This window comes from Canis lupus, chromosome 21, assembly GCF_011100685.1.
Source record: "Canis lupus familiaris isolate Mischka breed German Shepherd chromosome 21, alternate assembly UU_Cfam_GSD_1.0, whole genome shotgun sequence".
NCBI lineage: Eukaryota > Metazoa > Chordata > Mammalia > Carnivora > Canidae > Canis > Canis lupus.
The window spans coordinates 6,240,423-6,261,120 of NC_049242.1; the positions used below are offsets into that span (position 1 = coordinate 6,240,423).

At 45.5% G+C, this 20,698-nt stretch overlaps 1 protein-coding gene and 1 long non-coding RNA gene across 11 annotated transcripts in view; one reads left to right on the forward strand and one right to left on the reverse strand.

Annotated features, from left to right (window-relative positions):
* AMOTL1 (angiomotin like 1) overlaps positions 1–20,698 on the reverse strand; it is a 170,596-nt gene that overhangs the window by 51,662 nt on the left and 98,236 nt on the right. For 9 of the 10 annotated variants that reach the window (XM_038568285.1, XM_038568280.1, XM_038568281.1 and 6 more), the window contains 2 exons: positions 15,787–15,939; positions 10,286–11,216 (listed from right to left, as the gene is read on the reverse strand). In XM_038568285.1, coding sequence (XP_038424213.1) covers positions 10,286–11,216; positions 15,787–15,939 — 1,084 coding nt within the window. The remainder of the gene's footprint in view (positions 1–10,285; positions 11,217–15,786; positions 15,940–20,698) is intronic. The other variant, XM_038568288.1, reaches the window with a different exon arrangement.
* On the forward strand, positions 7,313–9,399 carry LOC119864946. Its single transcript, XR_005375479.1, has 3 exons — positions 7,313–7,834; positions 8,092–8,219; positions 8,814–9,399. It is a non-coding gene; the product is annotated as an uncharacterized LOC119864946 (long non-coding RNA).

A 20,698-nucleotide genomic window follows, 5' to 3' on the forward strand; every position in this document is an offset into this window, starting at 1 on the left:
CAAGGGACAAATGTGGCATGTCTCCTTGGAGCCAAGGTGGGCAAAGATGAGGCTGAAGCACGGGCCTTCCCTTTGAGCCAGGCAACTTTGGGCTGGGGAATCTACCTTTTAACATTTCTTAAACTCTGGGATTTGGAACTCACTTACGGTCAATGGTGGGTTCTCATCTTTTTCTGATCTAGAACAAAAAGGAAGTGTTTCCTGAAAGCCAGTTTAAGCCATCCACGATGGTGACTAGATGGTGATGAGTGGCAATGCAGGAAAACAGGTGTTTGCCAGGATTAGAGGGCAGAAAAGAACATACTTTTTCAAAATGGGAACTCTTCTACTAAAGAGAACACTGACCTCATAACTCAGTTACACATTCAATAAATCCCACAACACAGTGGCTGATGCGCAGGCAGGACAGCAAACTTCTATTCCTTGGCTCCACTACTCAGCCAATGGCTTGGTGAAATCAAAGATCTGGACCAGGTGGATTTAAGCTTAGTGTAAATGAGGGGGAGAGAAGAGTGTTGGGACAGGACAGGACAATTGCCCATGAGATCATATGAGGAACAACCCATCCTCAGATTCCAATGATACTGCTATTGATCGGTCATGTCCCTACCAATGGGGACACAGAGAAAAGGGAAAAAGATGGAATATGAGCCAATATGTATTGCAAAACACCTGCGTGTAGAATTCTATGCTATCATTATCTACTTGTGAGCCTACTTACCCTGTAGTTTGTGAAGTCACAGAGCTAGCTTATTTGATACCATGTGTCTTGGTTTCCTGGGACTATGTACTACTTAGCTCAATGCTACAAGACTTGAGGGGTTAACAATATGGATAAAGCCCAGCACAAAGCAAGAACTAGACAAATGTGAGCTATAATCACCATTACTACTATCCTCTGAATCCCACAGCCCCTAAAAAAAAAAAAAAAAGCCTAGCACTGAGTGTTGCATGCACGAGAATTCCAATAAATGCTAACCCTTATGGCAGCAACTCATTTTAACCTTTATAATTGCCTTTTAAAATAGGTCTCATTGTCAGCCCATTTAGAGGAGAAAAACAAAGCATAGGATGGTAACTTTACAAAATGTCATAGAAATAACAGGATCATAAAGGAGATCCACACCCAGTCTTTCTGATTCAAGAGCCCACTCAGTTCACTATTTCCCTAGCCTGGTAAGAGCAGGGAGGGAAGGCAGACACCCTTTGGTCCTTCACTCCTGGGTTCCTGAGGCCCAGTCTGAGCAACCACAGCCCAGGAAGGAGTCCAGGATTATACCCTAACACAAAAGCGTCACACCTTCAGCAGGCTCAAGCAGCCTCAGGGGAAGCATGAAGGCTGAATATCAGCCTTTGAGTTGTTCTTGTGGATTATTCCTTACAGTCCACATTATTATCTTTCATAAGCTAGTGTCCTGTCTGCAGAGCATTCAACTAACACTTATCGTGGGTCTATGCTATCTGTCAGGCACCACATATCATCACCTGACTTAATGCTCACAAAACCTGAGGCAGGTACCACCAACAGATCCTGCTCCTTTCTCAAGGAACTCAATAAGCCTTGAAATACTGCAGAAAGTGACCTTTTCCGTGTGCCACCCAACTGACCAGTAAGTGACCAGTTACTTAAATATGTCTGAGCAAAGCTAAGTCCACAGTGATGTATTTAAAAATAAAAACAAAAAACAACAACAACAAAAAACCCCAGCAGTTAAAGAGTCACATCTAAGAGACAAAATGGGGGTCATGTGGGGAAGTCTTACAGACTGGCCCTCCATCGTCAATGACTTGGATCATGCTGCACAGAGCCTGACCCCAGAATTGGTATCCATTTCTTTTTGTTGTTGTTTTGTTTTGTTTTGTTTTTTGTTTTTTTGTTTTTTTTTGTTTTTTTTGTTTTTGGTATCCATTTCTTTTTTCCAAACTTAAAATCAGCTGAAATCACAATCCTGACAACCTACCACCACTGGCCTATATCACATTTCTTGTTCCCTGAATTTTGATTTAAATGTAATATTATTTGATTTTTTTACATGTGTCTTTTCTCTCAAATTTTTATCATGCATGTTTTTTAAGGATAGAAAATTATGACTTATACTAGGTTGGTACCCAATACATTTGTGTCAGTTGATTTGGCCCCTAAGCCCAAGACCAAGTTGGGAAACCACCTATGCTTGATGTGCTTTCAAACAATGGCTAAACTGTCAACATTGTATTATTAAAAAAGAGATCTAGGGGGTTTAGGTTGGTTCTGGATCATTGGTTCTAGTTAGAATCTCAAATCATGATGTTGCCAATAAAATAACATAGCTCCATGTCACTGTCCCTCTTTTTTAAAGGTTTTATTTATTTCTTTGAGAGAGGGAAAGAGAGGGAGAGAGAGAGTGCACAGGAGCATGAGCAAGGGGAGGGGGCAGAGGGAGAAACAGACTCTCTGCTGAGCAGGGAGCCCAATGTGGGGCTCATCCCAGGACCCTGACATCATGACCTCAGCCAAAATCAAGAGTCAGATGTTTAACCAACTGAGCCACCCAGATGCCTCATCATTGCCCTTCTTAATGTATTTGGGGTCACAAATGAAGCTTAAGACAGAAGTAACAATGTTATTTGGATTGGGGAAACAGGGTCAGTGGTGACCTCTAATCAACAGTCCACTTGCTCCTCTGTACACACCACAAGCCTTCATACACTAGCTCATTTATAAATGAATGAATTTATATGAATTTACATGACATCTGAACATAAATGTGCCACATTAGCATTTTATATCAACTGTGTCAATGATTTCTCACAAACTTGGGCATTCATTGCTCTCATGCCATATACTACCCCATTTTTAAAGTATACAAACTTTAGGATTCACAAAGCTGAGATCTCAGTCTTTACAAAGAAAAAAAAAAAAGGCTTTGAACTAGGTGGTTTAGAACCCATCATGCCAAGGCTACCTCCCATGTTAGTACAGGAGGGCCCTGTTCCTTAGTATGATGGCTCTTTTTTCCACTTTTGCTTTTTTCTAACCATGGACTCATGGGCGAGTTTTTAACTTCACCTTTAAGTGATGATGATAACATCTACCTCACAGGATTGTTTCAAGAATTAAATGAGATAAGGAATATAAAGCATCCCACATAGTGTCTATCTTTAGGGAAGTTCTTGATACTTGTTAGTCTGTTGTTAGCACACACTGCTGATGGGTGTTAGGAGAAAGGCAAGAAGTGCCACCCCTGAGTGTTCCTTCCTCTTCAAACACCATGTGATGAGAATCACAGTTCCTAATCCTCAAACTCAATAAGGAATCCCACACTCCAGCACCACAGAATCTCTGACTTTTGAAGAGCTTTCTTGCAATGCAATGCAGAATAAGAGTGCAGTTTCAAGGTGATGTCTGGACATGTCAGGGCCCTCTCTCTAGGACACAAAGTCTTACCTTCTTTGAGATCTGTGCAGTCCCAAAGAGTAGCCACATTTGCTGAACACCTGAAATGTGGCTAGTCCAAACTAAAATGTGCAGGAAGTGCAGAATATACATCAAAATCTGAATACTTGGTGCAAAAAATGTAAAATACCTCATTAATAGTTTTTTTTAAGATTTTATTTATTTATTCATGAGAATACACAGAGAGGAGAGAGAGGGGGGGGGGGGCAGAGACACAGGCAGAGGGACCAGCAGGCTCCATGCAGGGAGCCTGACGTGGGACTCGATCCCAAGTCTCCAGGATCACGCCCTGGGCTGAAGGTGGCGTTAAACCGTTGAGCCACCGGGGCTGCCCTCATTAATAGTTTTTATGTTGATTACCTGTTGAAATAATGGTATTAGCTAACTAAAACATGTTTTTAGAAACATATTTTTATATTACATTTTAGAGGGTTAAGTAACTATGTTTTAAAATTAATTTCACTTGTTTTCTTTTCAAAGACTTTAAAAATGTGGCTGCTAGAACCTTTTTAAGTACATATGTGGCTCATAACTATACTTCTGTTGGACAGCACTGCTGTAGATCATACTACACGTACACCAAAAAGCCTCACTTGGGAGATAATTCCAGAATTCTGTAACCATCAGAGCAATTCATACAAACAGACCAGTGATCTGTTCCCTCTCTGGTATCCCTATATCCTCAAGCGTCAAGGGTGATCAGCAAGTATGTTCAACATATGAAACTATCTGTTCATCTACAATTAGGCCATCATGCTAACATTCGATATATTTGGCTTGTGTGATTAACAATTAAAAAAATTTTAAATGTGGCAGGAAAATAAACATCAATGGGTAAATAGAGGATGTGATCAAGGACTTCAAAAGAGAAAATGCACCAGCTAAATACATTTTCCAAAGCAAACTTATTAACAGAGATATAAAATCAAAACAACTTCTTTCAGTTTATTGACATTAGCAATTCGGTTCAGTAAGTTTTCACTGAGTCCCAAGAAAGGACTTTTAAAAAACCGTATCTCTCTCTATATAAGGACTTCACCTAGTACGCATGAAACACAATGCACAGAAAAGTGACTAGAAGAAAATACAACAAAAAGTCAGAGTGGCTAATGCTAGGTGATGGGATTGTGGATTTTTCTTCCTTGTCCTGTTTTTCTTTATATGATTTCCACAATGAACACATCTGGCTACTTTTTTAAAAAATCCATTATCTAAGATTACTTAGATACATGTACATTGTGGAAAATTAGAAACTAAAGACAAGCCAAAAAAAAAAAAATCTGCATTACTATTTTGATAATCAGAGGAAGTAAACAAAATGAGATAAAAGAATTTAAGAACAAGATGAAATAATAAAGGGCTTCTCAGCCCATGGTGAAGAGGTTCAAGGGTTAAGACCTGTCCTTCAGCAAAAATACCTCCTATTTCCACAGTTTTCCCACTTAGAGTATTCTCTTCTGATCTTCTGACCCTCCAAGAAACGCAAAGAACAGAGTACCTAACCCAGGTTATCTCTAGATAATGGGACTGCTAATAATTTCTACTTTCCTTCCTTTTTTTTTTTTTTTTTTTTTTTTTTTGCGGGAAGAAAAATCAGTATTAGGAACAATCAGCTGTAACAAGTTGCAGATAAGGAAAGGACTCAGAGAACTTACACAATTTACTACAAAATGGAAGAGTCAGAACTCATAACCCCTCAAATCTTCTCCCAAACCCATATCCCCACCCAGACCGCAGTGGTTGTGTAGACACCAGTAATACTCATAAATGTCCAAATGAAGACTCAAATCTTGTGTAAACTAAGATCAGATTTATTTCTATGCAGGATGAATAGAGAGACAAGCCTCTTGTTTGAAGAAGTCACTCATTTAATTCATTATAGCTGCAATTGTGTTAGGTTTCCTGAGACAGTAACCTGAATTTGATCCTGGCTTCTAAAATTCCCATACTGCAGAGCTGTTTCTCAGAATAAGCAGCATTTTACTTGGCTCACCCAGCCATGATCCAGCTTAAAAACTGTAGAAACTCCTGAGTTCTAATGCCGGTATTCCAAACACATGTTTAGCTGGTGTAATTTAAATAGAGCTCCATAGCCTCGTTTTTGTTAAGGGCAACACACAGTTTTTAATCCAACAACCTTGGGTTTGGCTTACCTTTTGTCCTACACAGCAATTCATTTTCATAACTGTATAAATCACCACTTTGGAAACACGCTTACTCTGACAATTCTTCCTGTTCCAGGCATTTCCAATTTGAAGATGGGCCCATTAGGCATTCTTTCTTGTAATATGATGCATTCCAAACCTGAAGCCCACCAAGTAAGCCCTGCTCTCCAAGACACATCTTTGGGCTCATTCATGTTTTAAACTGCACTCTGGTTGCACAGTTGGATCGATATGAGTTTCTTGAAGAGAGTTGTTGTCTCTCTTTAATTTGTCACATGCACTCCTTGGCTGAATCCCTTTTCGTTCCCTTCCTCTTCGCTGTACCCTCATTTGGCATGTTCCCAGATAATGTCATCTATCCTAAAGAAAACCAACCCTGGAGATTTCTCTGGGGAAAAACACACAGTGCATTTTTAAAGAAAAATATGATCAGGACACCTGGGTGGCTCAGTGGTTGAGCATCTGCCTTTAGCTCAGGTGGTGATCCTGGGGTTCCGGGATTGAGTCCCACATTGAGCTCTTCACAGGGAGCCTGCCTCTCTCTCTCCCTACATCTCTGCCTCTCTCTGTGTTTCTCATGAATAAATAAATAAATAAATAAATAAATAATCTTAGAAAAGAAAGAGAAAACAAAAAAAGAAAGAAAAGAAAAGAAAGAAAAGAAAAAGAAAAAGAAAAAGAAAAAGAAAAAGAAAAAGAAAAAGAAAAAGAAAAAGAAAAAGAAAAGAAAAGAAAAGAAAAAGAAAAAGAAAAGAGAAAAGAAAAGATGAGTGATTTAGGACATTAGTTACGCCACACATTTCCCCCTGCCCTGCTGGGAAGGAGGGTGGTGGAGATGCATGGCCCAAGGGGAGAAATGAACAAGTTTCTCCATGCAAGGCAGTCTACACCACCTCCTGCTTGACATCACCTTGTAAGATGTTTTTATCAGTCCCATATAGAGGGCTGGGTCAAACACCATCCTTCCATGCCTTTATAAAGTATCTGTTTACACATTAAAAATCAAATTAATACATTCATAGAGGAATAAAATATTAATAAACAGTTACCCCTCTTGTCTCTGCTCCTGGAAAATTCATAAATCTAACTCCCTATGCTTACGTCTAAAGCCTGAGAGCTTACCACAAACATCATGGATCCCCATATCATATAGGAAGGACAGTGACAGTACAACAACCACAATTCTCACCTTGCCCTCCTTTCTATCCATTACCACTTTCGGGTTGAGGATAAAAGAAGCTGGAGCAGGAACAAAACCAGGGCCTTCATCCAGGGGTGGCTCATGTTCCCTGGAGGTTCCCACTGGCCACATTGGCAGGGCCTTGGTCTCCCCATCTCCACCAGCCTCCCCATCTCCCCCATGACAAGGGCCAAGGTGGTGCAAGTCAACAAGGCTTTGTCTGATAGCCTCTCCGTGGGGTTTCTCACCTAAGGAGACTAAAGTGCTTTGCAATAAACTACCACACATCTCCATCCTTAGCAGGTCAGGGCGGGTGAATTAATAAGCTATAGTGAGTCAGTAAGGAAGGCAAGAACTCCAAGTTCTTCCCCTTTATACCATAAGCTCTATGCTCTGTCTTATCTTTTGGACCTTCCCATCTGTGTGCAAAAAGCAACGAAATCTGAACAATGTTAAAGGTTGGAGAAACCACTGAATATTCACCACATACTGAGCCCACTTTTGCATCACAAGGCCAGGAGATGACTCCGTGATGATCTCACTCAGGTGAGATCTCACTCAGCAGCCATTCCTTGGAGGCCAAGAGTCTATGATGTATTGATCCAACAGTCTGCAGCTTCCAACACCATCGCCATGAATGACAAACAGATAACACTTTAGGCAGAGGGAAATGTATCCATGAAATTAAAAGGAGCCCTGCTCATCTCCTGGGTCAAAGAAAACTTGAACATGACACATTGCTGAATTCCAGATCCAACCCTTGGAGTCCAGACCACACTGGACATGTCTGAAGCAGGACTGGTGTGGATACAACTTTGTTGACTCTGTCAGCCCGAGCTGTGCCGCTGGAGCCACACTGGCTAGCCACGGCCAGGCTCACAAAGGGCCCTTGTAGCTCTGGGCCCAAGCCTCAAAGGCCCGTCTGTTACGTCTTCTGGACCATTTTGATGTGCCATGTCAATCCAGCTGCCAAGCCTGGCAATCGGCTCCAATCCCTCATACATTTCTTCTTCTTTTTGACGTCATAACTGAGACAAAGGACACTTTCCACAGGTAACTGGGTGGGTCTCCTCCTGATGCTTCCCTCCCCGCCCTACCCTGTCTCCCACCTCGTATCACACCTATAGCCAGATGATAAAAAGCAAAAGGATCCACTTAATGCATCGCTATAAAGCCAAAGAGAAAAAGTAGACTTCCTTTGGGGATGTCCCCCCCTTCTCTCAAGCTCTAGAGGCTGAGTCAAATGTTCAGGAAAAGATGTGAAATACCACAAACCCTACTCTGATAAGATTCTGTGATAAACATCATAGGTGACTGTAAACAAGTGTCTTGAGTGAATGTGGCACCAATACCAGAGATGGAAAGACATTCTTGTCCCTCTTCAAACCTGATCATTTTGAAGTTTAAATGTCTCTTGTGACTTAATGAACTAGAAAAGGTAAGAAGCAAGAGCCCCGTGGACCCCTATAGTGGGTTAGACTATGCCACCTTTAGAAGAATGAGTTTTGCAGCCTGTCAGAGGTCTAAAAGGTGCTCTACTGCTTCCAAGCTGGCATTCCCTGCCCCATATGCAGGGAAATGTGTCAGCAGCTGGGAAGTAAAGGGCAGGTCAGCCAGCGCGCACACACACACACACACACACACACACACTCTCTCTCTCTCTCTCTCTCTCTCCCTCTCTGCCAAGGCCCAATCACTCCCTTTTCAAAAAATGTACAGCCAAGGTATGCCCTGCGCACAGTGGCTGGGGTCACACCGGGAAAACTCATCTCATCTGATTTAGAAACAGACAAATAAGGTCCTTTGTGAGAATGAAGACATAGCCAATAATAGGCCATAGTTACCTGCCTTCTCATGCTCCACACTCTCACCAAGAAGCTCGGCAACATCTCAATGCTGGTAGCTCCCAAAATGTACCTTCAGACCCAATTTCTCTCTTGAGAGCCTGATTTCCAACTGCCGTATTATTCTTCAACTTCTGTGTTTAATCAGTCACTAAATCCCGTCAATTCTCCTTCTCTGCCTCTCACAGCATATGATGACACTCCCCTAGACCTCCAGCCTCCAGCATACGGCATCCTCACCAATTCTTAGCTGGACTACTGAAACTGTCCCTGAAGGTCTTCATGGCCTCCAGTCCTGTTTCCTCCGATTCATCCTTCACTGCCACCAAAGTCAGCCTAATAAACATCAACAGAGACTCTCCTTGAAAACACTGGCTTTCACAATTGCCTATGGCTAAGTTCCAAACTCCACAGTAGGACTCTCAAAGACCCTCACCGGCTGGTCTCAGCTCCCCGTTCTAGCCCATCTCTGCCACTGCTGGCTGCACCCTAACCTGCCAGTGGTACCATGGCACATCCCAGACCAAACCAGCAGCATCCCCTCTGCACAGCACATCCTGCTACCCCATCTCTTCGCACACCTTCCCCACTGCTCTTCCTGGTCCTTTGAGACCCAACTTGGATGTCACTTCCTCTGTGGGGTTGTCCCCAGTGCCTCCAGTTGTGAGTCATACTATCTCTCGGGTTCTGAGGACTCTGAGTCCTGTCCTCAAAGAGCCCACTACATAGCAGTGATGGGCTTGGGTGCTGGTTCTCCCAGGACAGTGCCGTAAGGTCCTTGAGGGCAGAAGCCTTCTTTTTTTTTCCCTAAGATTTTATTTATTTATTTATTCATGAGAGACACAGAGAGAGGCAGAGACACAGGCAGAGGGAGAAGCAGGCTCCATGCAGGGAGCCCAGTGTGGGACTTGATCCCAGGATCCCAGGATCACGACCTGAGCCAAAGGCAGATGCTCAACGGCTGAGCCACCCAGGTGCCCTTACTGATCTCTGAACCTGGTACAAGACTGCACAGAGTGGACACGCAGTAAGTGTTGCTAAACCCACCCATCGTCGGAAGAGGGATTAGGATTAAGGCAACAGAGGGGAGAGATTTTGAGGGTCAGGACACTCGAGCCTTAGCTCTAGCAGCCTCCAAGTTATGGACTGTGGAAATGTAGAGTCTCTCCGCGCTTTAGTGTCTCAACTGTTCAGTACAGAGGTGAGACTATATGATTTCTATGGCCCCTTTAACCTCTCTCTTCTAGCATGCAGACTACATTTTCCTTTCAAATCTACAATGAAGAAAGGCTCCATAAAACCCCACGGTAATAATATGCTCCAGGAGTTTGGACGCTCTCCACAGAGCCAGCCAGGAAAATTGCTGCTTTGCCTGGCCACTAGGCAGGGCTCCCAAGGACTGCCAACATCCGAGGCTCCTCCCCTCAACTCAGAAATCCCCAACTGCCTTCTCTTACATTTGGAGAAAATCCTCAATTGATCTCTGTTCTCTTTTACTCTATGTATCTGGGCCACGAAGTAGCTTATTAAATATCACATGTAAAAAAAAAAAAAAACACCCTATGGCAAAAACCTTATGTGCCTTGAAAACAAGTGCTAAGAACATGACCACTGAATTTCGCAAAGCCAGGTTAAAACCGTGGGCTTGACAGATAATCACCTGGTTACTCCATACTCGGGGGGTGGTTGGTACCGCAGGACGGCCACTTCGGTCCTCGCGGGCTGAGGAGCAGGGTAAGGCTTGACCATCTCGTGGAGCATCCCAGGGTGCTGGTCACTGTAGAAGAGTCCGTGCTCCTGGGTCTTGCTGACGGGGGACATGATCTGCTTGGTCTTGTAGGGGTACTCAGGTGGAGGACCCCGGGGGTCCAGCACTTTGCCTGCAGGCTGGGCTGGGGAGGGGCCCCCGCCTGCCTTGAACCCCTTCCCATTCCCTGAGCCAGGGAGGTGTTGCTTGGCACCATTCCTCTCCAGGGACAGCTGCATGATCCTCTCACTGAGGGAGCGGACATGGCCCTGCTTGAGTTCTTTCAGCGCCTCGTCCTTGTGTGCCTGTCCACTGTTGGCACGGTTCACCGTGGGCCTCCCCTCGGTCCGGGCCTTCTGACTGCTGCCCCCGGCCATGTAGTAACCGTGGCCAACGGCCCCAGGCTGTTGCTGTTGCTGCTGCTGCTGCTGCTGTCCCCGGAAGAACTGGGACTGTGCCTTGGCCTCCTCATAAGTGGGCAGCTCCTCACTGTTCTGCTGAGGCTGCGCAGACCGCCCCTGCTTCTCCATCACCGTATTGTCCACCTGGTGCTCCTGACCCTGCGGCTCCTGGCGTGCCGACTGGTAGACCATTGGTGGGTCTTCTTGAGCGAGGTTCTCCGTGGAAGAAAAGCTGTTTGCGGGGTGGGCGGGTCCGGCGCTCCCTGTGGCCTGGTGCTGAATGGCCAGCAGGTTCATGTTCTCGGTTGGGGTGCCATACCGCAGTTGTTCCTGGATCAGCCGCTGTAACACTGTCCCAGCTGCTGCATCCTCGGAACCTCTCATTTCCACCTCTGAGGTCCTCAGGAGGCTTGGGGGCTGGAAGTGACACACGGGGTCCTCGACTAGGAGGCAAACAGAGGGAAGAGGTTATCAGGTTGCGCCACAGGGCTGCAGGTCTGGACCTACACCAACAGTAATTAGCAGGGTAGCTACAGGGTAGCTGTAATAAGCAGTGTAGCTTATTCTTTTTATATTTTTTAAAGATTATTTATTTAGCAAAAGAGAGAAAGAGAGCACAAGCGAGGGGAGGAGCTGAGGGAGATGGAGAAGCATTCTCCAAACTGAGCAGGGAGCCTGATGTGGGGCTCTATCCCAGAACCCTGGTATTATGACCTGAGCCGAAGGCAGACGCTTAGCCAGCAGAGCCACCGGGGCGGCCACTATGGGAGCCTTTAAAGACAACATCTTAAATACACCACACCACCTCCGTTTACTCTGTAGGTTCTCAGGGAAGTGTTTCTCCCGTTCACAGCATCTCTACTGCTCTCTATTCCCTCGCCTCCTGCTTCCTCCTGGACCTTGCTGTGTCTTTGACTCCCTTCCCTTCTTTAAACTCCCCACCAGCTCCTTCCCTTCTTCATATAAACATGCCAAGTCTTCCTCATCTTTAAAAAAAAAAAAAAAAAAAGAGGAAGCAGAAAAACAAGATCAAACAAAAAGGAATCCCCTTTCCGTGAACCTACCCATGTACCTCTAACTGTCCCTGTGTGTCTGTTCTCCCCCTCTCTTCTGACTGTCCTCAGCAAGCAGTCTATACTCCGTCTCCATTTTCCAAATGCCCCATTCACCACCCTCCCTACAGCTCTGATTAGCAACCAAGCCCAATAAGAAGTTTCCATCTCCCGTATGACGCAAGTCACCTCTGAAGCATCTGGCATGTTGATCACCTACTTCCTGAAATGCTCTCCTGATTTAGCATCCAAGTCTCCCACCCCCACACTCCACCCTGTTTGGGCTCCTACCTCCCTCTGCACTTCTTTTCTTTCTCTCTTTTCTCCATCTGCCCCTTAAGTTCTGGTGTTTCCCCTAGCTCTGCCCTGAAAGCTCTCTCACCCTCAATCAATGGAACCTCCTGGGGCATCACACCAGCCACCGGTCTTCAATCACTGACTCGTGACCCACATCTACAACCACCAGCAGATGGCCTGCTGGTTCACCACACTCACGATGTCTTCCTCACCCCCAACACTTATCCACCCACCAAACCCCATATCCCTTCCTCATCTACTCCTCGCCAAGCCAGAAACCTGGCAGTTTTCCAAAGTTCCTTCTGTTCCCTTACTCCCAACATCCCGTTTCAGCCCGCCAACGCTACTCCTAAACGCCTCTCCCAACCCTCTTCATTCCCATCCCAATATCCAAGTTTACTATTGATAACCACAACAGAACGACAAGCACCATTTTAAAAATGCACATGACATATCAGGTATTGTGTTAATTCTCTCCTTACGTGATTTCATTTATTCCACGTATAATCGTATGAGGCACAATCATATGAGACAAATGTCAATGTCCTCTATCTCACAGAAGAGGAGAAAGGTTCAGAGAAGGTAAATGACAGGGGTCGCAGAGGTAGGAAGAGCAGAAAAGCCAGTGCCAGGGTCTGACTCATTCTACAACACAATCTATGTTCATTCCACAATACTGCAAAGCTCTTGGTGTCTCATACCCAGACAATTCCAGCAGCCTCCTTATCTATTTTCTATTTTGCTAGTCTCGTTCCCACCTCCAAACCCACCCCTTAGACCTCAATCTATCTTCCACATTACCTTGAAAGATTATTCAAATAGGAAAACCTAATCGCATCGCTCCTCTGCACAAAATTCCTCCATATTAATTACAAGATGAAACGGGCATTCTACCCTAAGATGTAGCAGGATACTGCGTTGCCTGGTCCAGCAACATTTCGGGCCATCACCACCACCTCCTTTCCCTGGCAACCCCTCAGCGCTTAAATCCAGCAATACCTAAGACCATAGAGCTCCCAGACATGCCAGTTCTCTCACCTCTAGGCCTTTGCTCACATTCCTCCCTTTGCTGAGAAAGACGCCTCTCAGCTCATCTTTCTGGGAAATTCCTAGACTGCTTTCAGTGAAAGCTCCACAGCTACCTCTGAGTATAGCCTGTCCCGCTGCAGCCCAGCAGGCCGGAGCCCTCCTTCTCCTAAGTCTCCACTCCATTTGTACATATCATATTAGAGCAATTATGGCAGCAGATGGCAACAATTTATTTACACAAGACTATTTCTAAAAGGCAAGGATCACTTCAACTCATCTGGGCCTTCCTAGCACACAAGCCAGTGTCTGTAGGTAATGGGGGATCCAACAGTTAACCAGTCAAAGAATTCCTACAAGAGTGCCATGAAATAAAAGACTTATCCATCTCAAAACAATGCTGGAAGTAGTGTATCGAGAAAATTAGCATGAGGACAGTAGAAATTCCAGCACTTACTACTGGCACGACCTCGAGCAAATCACCTATCTTTCTGAGCTCGATCTCTTCATGGATAAATTGAGGAAACTGAACTGGGTCATAGCCAAGCAGCCCAGTTCTACAATTCCAAGCAACAATGGCTCTGTGTTTCTATACATACCTAGAACACACCATCTCCCCACTCAAACCACCTTTCTATCCCAAGGCTGCCTTTTTGTTTTGTTTGTTTTGTATTTTCTGTACATGGCATCCTTATCATATGAGCCATCTAGATAGAAATTTCAGACAGACTTTTGATCCTTTGTCTCCTTTTCTCCCCACATTTGATCAACTGCCAAGCTGGTTTTTCTCAGTCCACAGTGAAATGAGAAAAAAAACAAAGTAACAGATATGCCTACAAGATATATACATATATGTATATTGTACATACACACAGACACTTGTCATTAGGTTTATGCCTATCTTTTTTTGGCAAAGGCTATGAAGGGTTACATCCCTCTTACTCTTTTTGGTATTAAAATATGAGAAGGGGCACCTGGGTGGCTCAGTGGTTGGGCATGTGTCTTTGACTCAGGGCATGATCCTGGGGTCCTGGGATCAAGTCCCACATCTGGCTCCTGCAGGGAGCCTATTTCTCCCTCTGTCTGTGTTTCTGCCTCTCCTTCTGTGTCTCTCATGATTAAATAAATAAAATCTTTTAAAAAATAAAAATAAATAAAATAAAATATGAGTAGAAGTGACACTAAATGATATTTTTAGTGTCTTGGCAATAGCACTGCAACCCTAACTTCCATGCCCTCAGCCACTTCCCAGGTCCCAGCTCTCCCTCCCACTTGCCTAGAGGACCTGAATAGCCTCATAACACCTCCTGCCTCTGGTCTCCAGTCCACATGGCATTTATGATCTGTCCTCCTCTTCTAGAATTCAAGAACTGGATGGCAGAGTTGTATCTGCTATATTCACTTGCTGTATCTCCAGTGTCTAGAACACTACCCTGATACACAGAAGGCATTCAGAAAATAATTGTCCAGCCAAGTCAAGAACTTTTTAGACTGGCTCCCAAAGCTCAACTCTGATCATACCACTGCCTCTTTCCCCTGACCCCAAATCATACCTCTGAGACCTCGGACAAGTTGTCTGGTTTCTCTGAACATCTCTCTCTGTAAAATGGGCAGATGTCATATCTATAACATGAGACTGCATGTGCAGTAAATTGGAACTTATTCCCTACCTTCAAGAATGTATACTGTAATGAAGATATAAACCCAAAGCTGAACGATAAAAAATTTCAAACCCTAAAAACAGGTTATTGGAAGTCCATGTAAGATGAATTGCCAAAAAGCTGTAATGAGCAAAGAGGAACCCAAGGAAAGAGAGATAGATGTGGGCTCAAGTGGGCCACCCTCTTACTGTGCAAATCCTTCCTGCCACCCCATTACATCCAGGCATTCTGACAGGTGCTGGGGGTAGAAGGTAAAAAGAACAAAGTCCCTACCCTCAGGATAATTGCTCTGCAAGGCTTGGGACACAAGCACATTCAAAAATAAAGATAAAAACATTGTGAAAAACCTGAATAAAAATTCAAATAAAAATATATTTCCAAAAGAGAATGATGGGGGGGGAGGGGGCAAAAAAATACAAGCAATAGAGTCTCATCAAGCATGAAAACTACTGATTTCTCTTTTCATCAGCACATTTGCCAAGAACCAGGAGATCCTTCCCTACAGGGGTTTTAAAGATTCCCTCCCAGTTTTACCAATTTCAAAAGCCCTCAAAAATAGGCAGGAAGTTTTCACAAAGGAGGCAGCTCCCTCCCTACTATAGTTTTGAATTTCTTCCGAACTTCTCAATTATTTGCAAAAAGAGATAAAAGTGAAAGCGGAGAAGGAAAAAAAGATTCTGGGAAAGAATACAAAAAAGTATTGAGGAATTAGAGAAAAATTAGGGAATAAGTGGCATAACTCTCAAGTTCCTACATAAGAACTCTGTCTATTGAGAGAGTCACGTATCATTGTAAAATAGTCTATTGACACCATAGCACAAACATTAAAAATAAGGCACCTACCAATAAAGAGACAATTGATAATACAACTGGCTGATTTTTAAAACAAGGATAGAGAAAAAACTGCAAAAAGGCTAAAAATCAGAAACATATGATCATCTTGTTTTTCCAACCCAAATGCCAGTAAAAGGACTTACCAACTTTTTCCCTGATGCTACTACCAGTTGCCTCCACCGTCAAAGCAGATGCTTCACGTCTCCCAGAATAGAGCTGAAAGTCTGGGAAAATGTAGTTGGGGTCTTCTAGAATTGGGGTGGGACTACCAGGGCTGTAACACACAGGAGGAGGACCTGGGGAAGAAGCAAAGTGCATGTCAGTGCCAATAAAGTCCTCCTTTTCCTCCTTCCTGTGTGACTCATAAAAGCCCACGAGGCATTCTCCCACATTCAACTCAGAGCTGTCTTTTTGATTCATAAAATTCCAAAGTTACCATTCAAAATTATCACAAGTCCAGCCACCCCCCAAAATGACCCGAGAGGTCAAAATAACAACCTTTAAGACACACTGAGTGAAGTCATGACGCTTTCACACAACCCAGTACCAAGGGTGCCAGCAGCAACACCAACAAAAATCAAGCCCTTGACCGAACACAACGTGTCCTCAAAATTCGGGATGGTCAAGGGGCAGAACAGAAAGGACGGGGGTGGGGAGGCCAGAGAAGGAAGGTAAAATGGGAAGAGCAGTTGTGTCACCACATACATAAGACACAGAGAGGGGCTGGCCCTTTTGCCAGACCATGTGTGAGCAAGAGCCTTTCCTAGCCCAGGACAGAGCACTAAGCCCCACTCAAGGATTCTCGAGTCCCATGTGGCTGCGTGAGCAAGGGTCATGGATTCTGGCTCTCTGCCGAGCACTGGCCTCTCAGCTCCAGTTTATCTGCTTCACACACAAACTGGAGTGTGCTTCCTGTTCTAATTAAACGTGACACAGTATTCAACCCTGCAGGCACTGAACACGAGTTACCACTACCATAACACTGATATGGACATACAACATCGTGGGAACGCTCCGCTGCACCTACCCAGGCTCTCTGGCCTCTGTGCACAGACTTCTTTGCTTAGGCACCACATGTAAGGGTTTTGCTTGTTTGTTTGTTTTTGCAAAAGGAGCTTAGTTTACTCTAGAGGAAGAATCATGCTTTTTTTTTTTAATTAAAATCCTTGACCAAATGATAATTCCATTAGAATAAAAAATGTTTCTCAGCTATAACTTCAAACTAATTTGAAAGTAACTTGAAATCTCCTCCTAGGTTTTATACACACATACACACACACACACACACACACACACTCATTTCTCACAAGGCCAAAGCTAGCAGTGAGTAGCTATTCTTAGGCCATAGATGGGGTTTACTCATCATCCTCCTCAGTTTCTTTACTTCAAAACACGAAGTAGTATTTGCATGTTTGCTCACATCTATCACAGACTAAAATTAGGAATCGTGGATGGCCTGGATCCTAAGGCAAATCCTGACGTGGCTTCTACTTCAGCAAGTGGAAATGTTGGTGGGAAATCAGAGAAGGGGGAGGTGCAATGCTGGCCACACCTTACAGTGATCAGGTTTCCTCCAGACTTCCACAATTGCAATCTCCAGAGGCAGGGCTCAGGCACTCCCCACAAAGCTGGAGGGAGAACAATGCGCTGCAACTGGCAAAACTCTGCAAACACAAAGACCTTTCTGCACCCTTAGCCCCACCCCCACCAAATCAGCGTGAGGGAGGAGCTGAGGACCCACACACTTCAGTGAAAGTGTGGTGTTTTCTCATAGTGGATCTGGCCGAGGAACGGCATGTCCAAGCATACGACAACTTTGGGCAACACCATCCTGTCACGCGACTCAGAAATGTGAGAGCGGAGAGCAATCTGCTAATGAAACTGAGGCCTAATTAAGGGTACATACGTACATGTGCACATGCATTTAAGGAGTGTGCAGGGTCTATGTGTGTAGATACATGCATTCAATATAGAACCTAGTTCGGAACTTCTGCACGAAGCCATTCTCATCATCACGGTGAGACAGGGACCATGGGAACAGGCCCCAAGGGAAAACGTCACGTACCGGGCGCTTTCTGCCGGGAGCTCCCGTTACACCGCTGGACTCAGCGCAACCAAGACGCCCCAGCCAACACCCAGGACCGGCTCCAGAAAGCACCAATGGGCGAGTCGAAGCCCGAATCCCGGCCTCAACCAATCAGGGTGAGGCCCTCCAACCAATCACGGTGGAACCCTTTTCCCCACCCCGCCCCCAATTAGCATACTAAGCCGCGTGGGAAGCTGAGCGGGAACCGCGCGGCAGCAGGGCCTCCCTGCGGTTCCGTCCCCGTCCCGGTCCCGTCCCGGTCCCGTCCAGTCCAGTCCGGCTGCTCTCCCGGCTGCTCTCCGGGGCGGAGTCTCCCTGCAGCCAGAGCGGCGGCCCCTCGCCTGTGCCCTTCACCTCGGGGTCCAGCCTCCTGTCTATCCCTGCTCCTGGTTGCAGCCCAAGAACCAGGAGCAACGACACTGGCACAAATGGACTTTCCACACCTTATCCGATGGCCCGCCATAGGCGAGCAGGGGCCAGGGGTCCAGGGCGCCAGGCCACCGAGCAGTGCCTGGAATCGCCGCCGGCCCCCGTCAGCACAGAGGGCACCAGGGATGCGCCGCCTCCCACCGTTTTGTCCAAAGGCCTCAATATCATGAAAGAGCGAAAGCACTTCTCACACACCGCAGACTACGGGACGGGATGTCCAACTGCCTATCAACAATCACTTAAGATTTCTTTTTTTGTACACCCGGTGTCTCACGCGTTCCCACTGCTGCCCCCGCTCCTTGGAGTGGCAGAAAGAAGAGCCCAGCAGACGACCAAATGGACCTGGCAGATAGGCAGGCCTGGGATCATGGTTCCACTAGGCCCAGAGAACCACGTGAACTCTCCCAACCCTGACACACCCTGCAGGAATCACTGTCTGTAGTTTTCTCACCTGAAAGGCAGGTAAAATGACAAGAATATTGTGCCACTCGGTCTGCTGCGTGAGATTCCTGGACTACATGGCAAAAATATAAGAGGCCTCACCCTTAATCCCACAGGTACATAATCCTCCCCTTCCTACTCACGTTCAGAATCTTCTCTAGTAACTCCTGTAGCACAAATGGAGTCTCTTTTCTTGTGCAATCGCAGATTTCGCGATCTACCCCACAGGGTCAAGGCTATCTAACAGGAGAAACTGGAAGTAAACATGTGGCATACGATAACAGATGAGGGGGAATGCTGTGGGCTTTGTTAGCATTCTCCATATCCATACCCAAGAGCAACGCTGGAGAGAGAAGCAGCCACCTTTCTGGACACTCCTAGATAACACTCCCACCAAGCCAGCCCCCAGCCCCTTCACCCAGGGGCTCAGGAACTGCACCAGTTTTAGGGCAGTACACAGCCAATCAAGGATTCTGTGGACTCAACATAGTTGTCTCAGGGGTGTAAAGACTATTTCCACATAAGGTCCTCCTGACTTACTTACAATCACCTGCTTCTTTCAAACCAGTCCTTGTCCCAGAATTACCACTGACACAGCTTTCCTCTACATGGGGAAAGTGGAAAAGCAATGGAGAACAAGCTAAGGCCAGTGTAAAGGAGTCAGCTCTGTGTAGCGTCTTTCTTTGGGGAGGGGCACGCATGTGCCGTCCCTATGGATCAACATTTTTGCCCAATACTAACGATGATCCATCTCACCAAGAATGGTCCCTTCTTCTTTACCAAATCTGCATGGCATGTGTCAACAAGAAGAATCCTTTGCTGCTTTCTATGAGCATGACTGCTTTTGGCTTATTTCTAAAGTACTGAAAGCTTCCCTCCCACTATGGTTTTATGCTGTGACTTTCTTTGTAACTGTCCAGAGGCCTTTAAGTAATGTGACTCTGAACAAGACTTTTTTTTTTTTCTTACTCAATATGGCCATAACAAGGACCTCAGTGTGAAAGGAAAAATGAATTAAGGTAAAATGAAGTGAGTTTTCTGGGGTAGCCGAGAAGCACAAGAGCCTAGTGACCTCATCTGCTTCACTTCCACCATAACTAGTTACTTCCCTAAGATCAGATCTTGAGTCTGTAAAGAGGCAAAGAGAACAGGCTCAGAAATGTCCTCAACGTTTAGACACTGGAGGACCTTCAATCTATCACCCCACTATCATCCAACACTCACAGAGTTGGGGAATCTCCTATCCTTAAATCCCACGACTAGCAATACCACTTGCTTACACAAAACCGTTTTAGCTAAAGCTTCATGTCCAAATTTTGTTTGGTTTTCAAGGCTGCCTGCTACCAGGCCCCCCACTCTGCTGTCAACAGCTTTGGCGGTCCACTTGGCATCCCAGAGTCCTGTGAACATGTCACCTCATTTTCCAAGTTCCAGCTGGGAATGCCATCCCCCAGCTTCACACTCCTCTCCCCAAGTCCTTTATAGTTCACCCCAACAAAACTCACTCTACCTCCCTTCAAACACCACACACACACACACACACACAATGGCCTTCCTTACCTCAACTATGGCAGCAATTATAATGAGAAGCACACAACTTAGCATGTAAACCTCAAACCACCTGGTATTTTACAGCAGTCATTTAATATAGACTGGTGCTGCTGTCCTAGGGAAGCTGGAAGGCAGGTGCCAGACCCATACCTGCTACTTTCTGCAGGGAGGATGTAAAAGATATGCTCTCCTATTACTTGCTGACTGATGCAGAACATGGCATCATCCTCTAGGATGGTCTCACTACCAGGTAAGAGTTTAAAGAAAAAGGTCAAAGATCAGGGCACCTGAATGGCTCAGTGGTTGAGCATCTACCTTTGGCTCAGGGCATGATCCCAGGATCCTGGGATCGAGTCCCACAGGGGGCTCCCTACAGGGAATCTGCTTCTCCCTCTGCCTATGTCTCTGCCTCTCTGTGTGTCTCTCATGAATGAAGAAATAAAATCTTTAAAAAGAAAGAAAAAGGGATCCCTGGGTGGCGCAGCGGTTTGGCGCCTGCCTTTGGCCCAGGGCGCGATCCTGGAGACCCGGGATCGAATCCCACATCA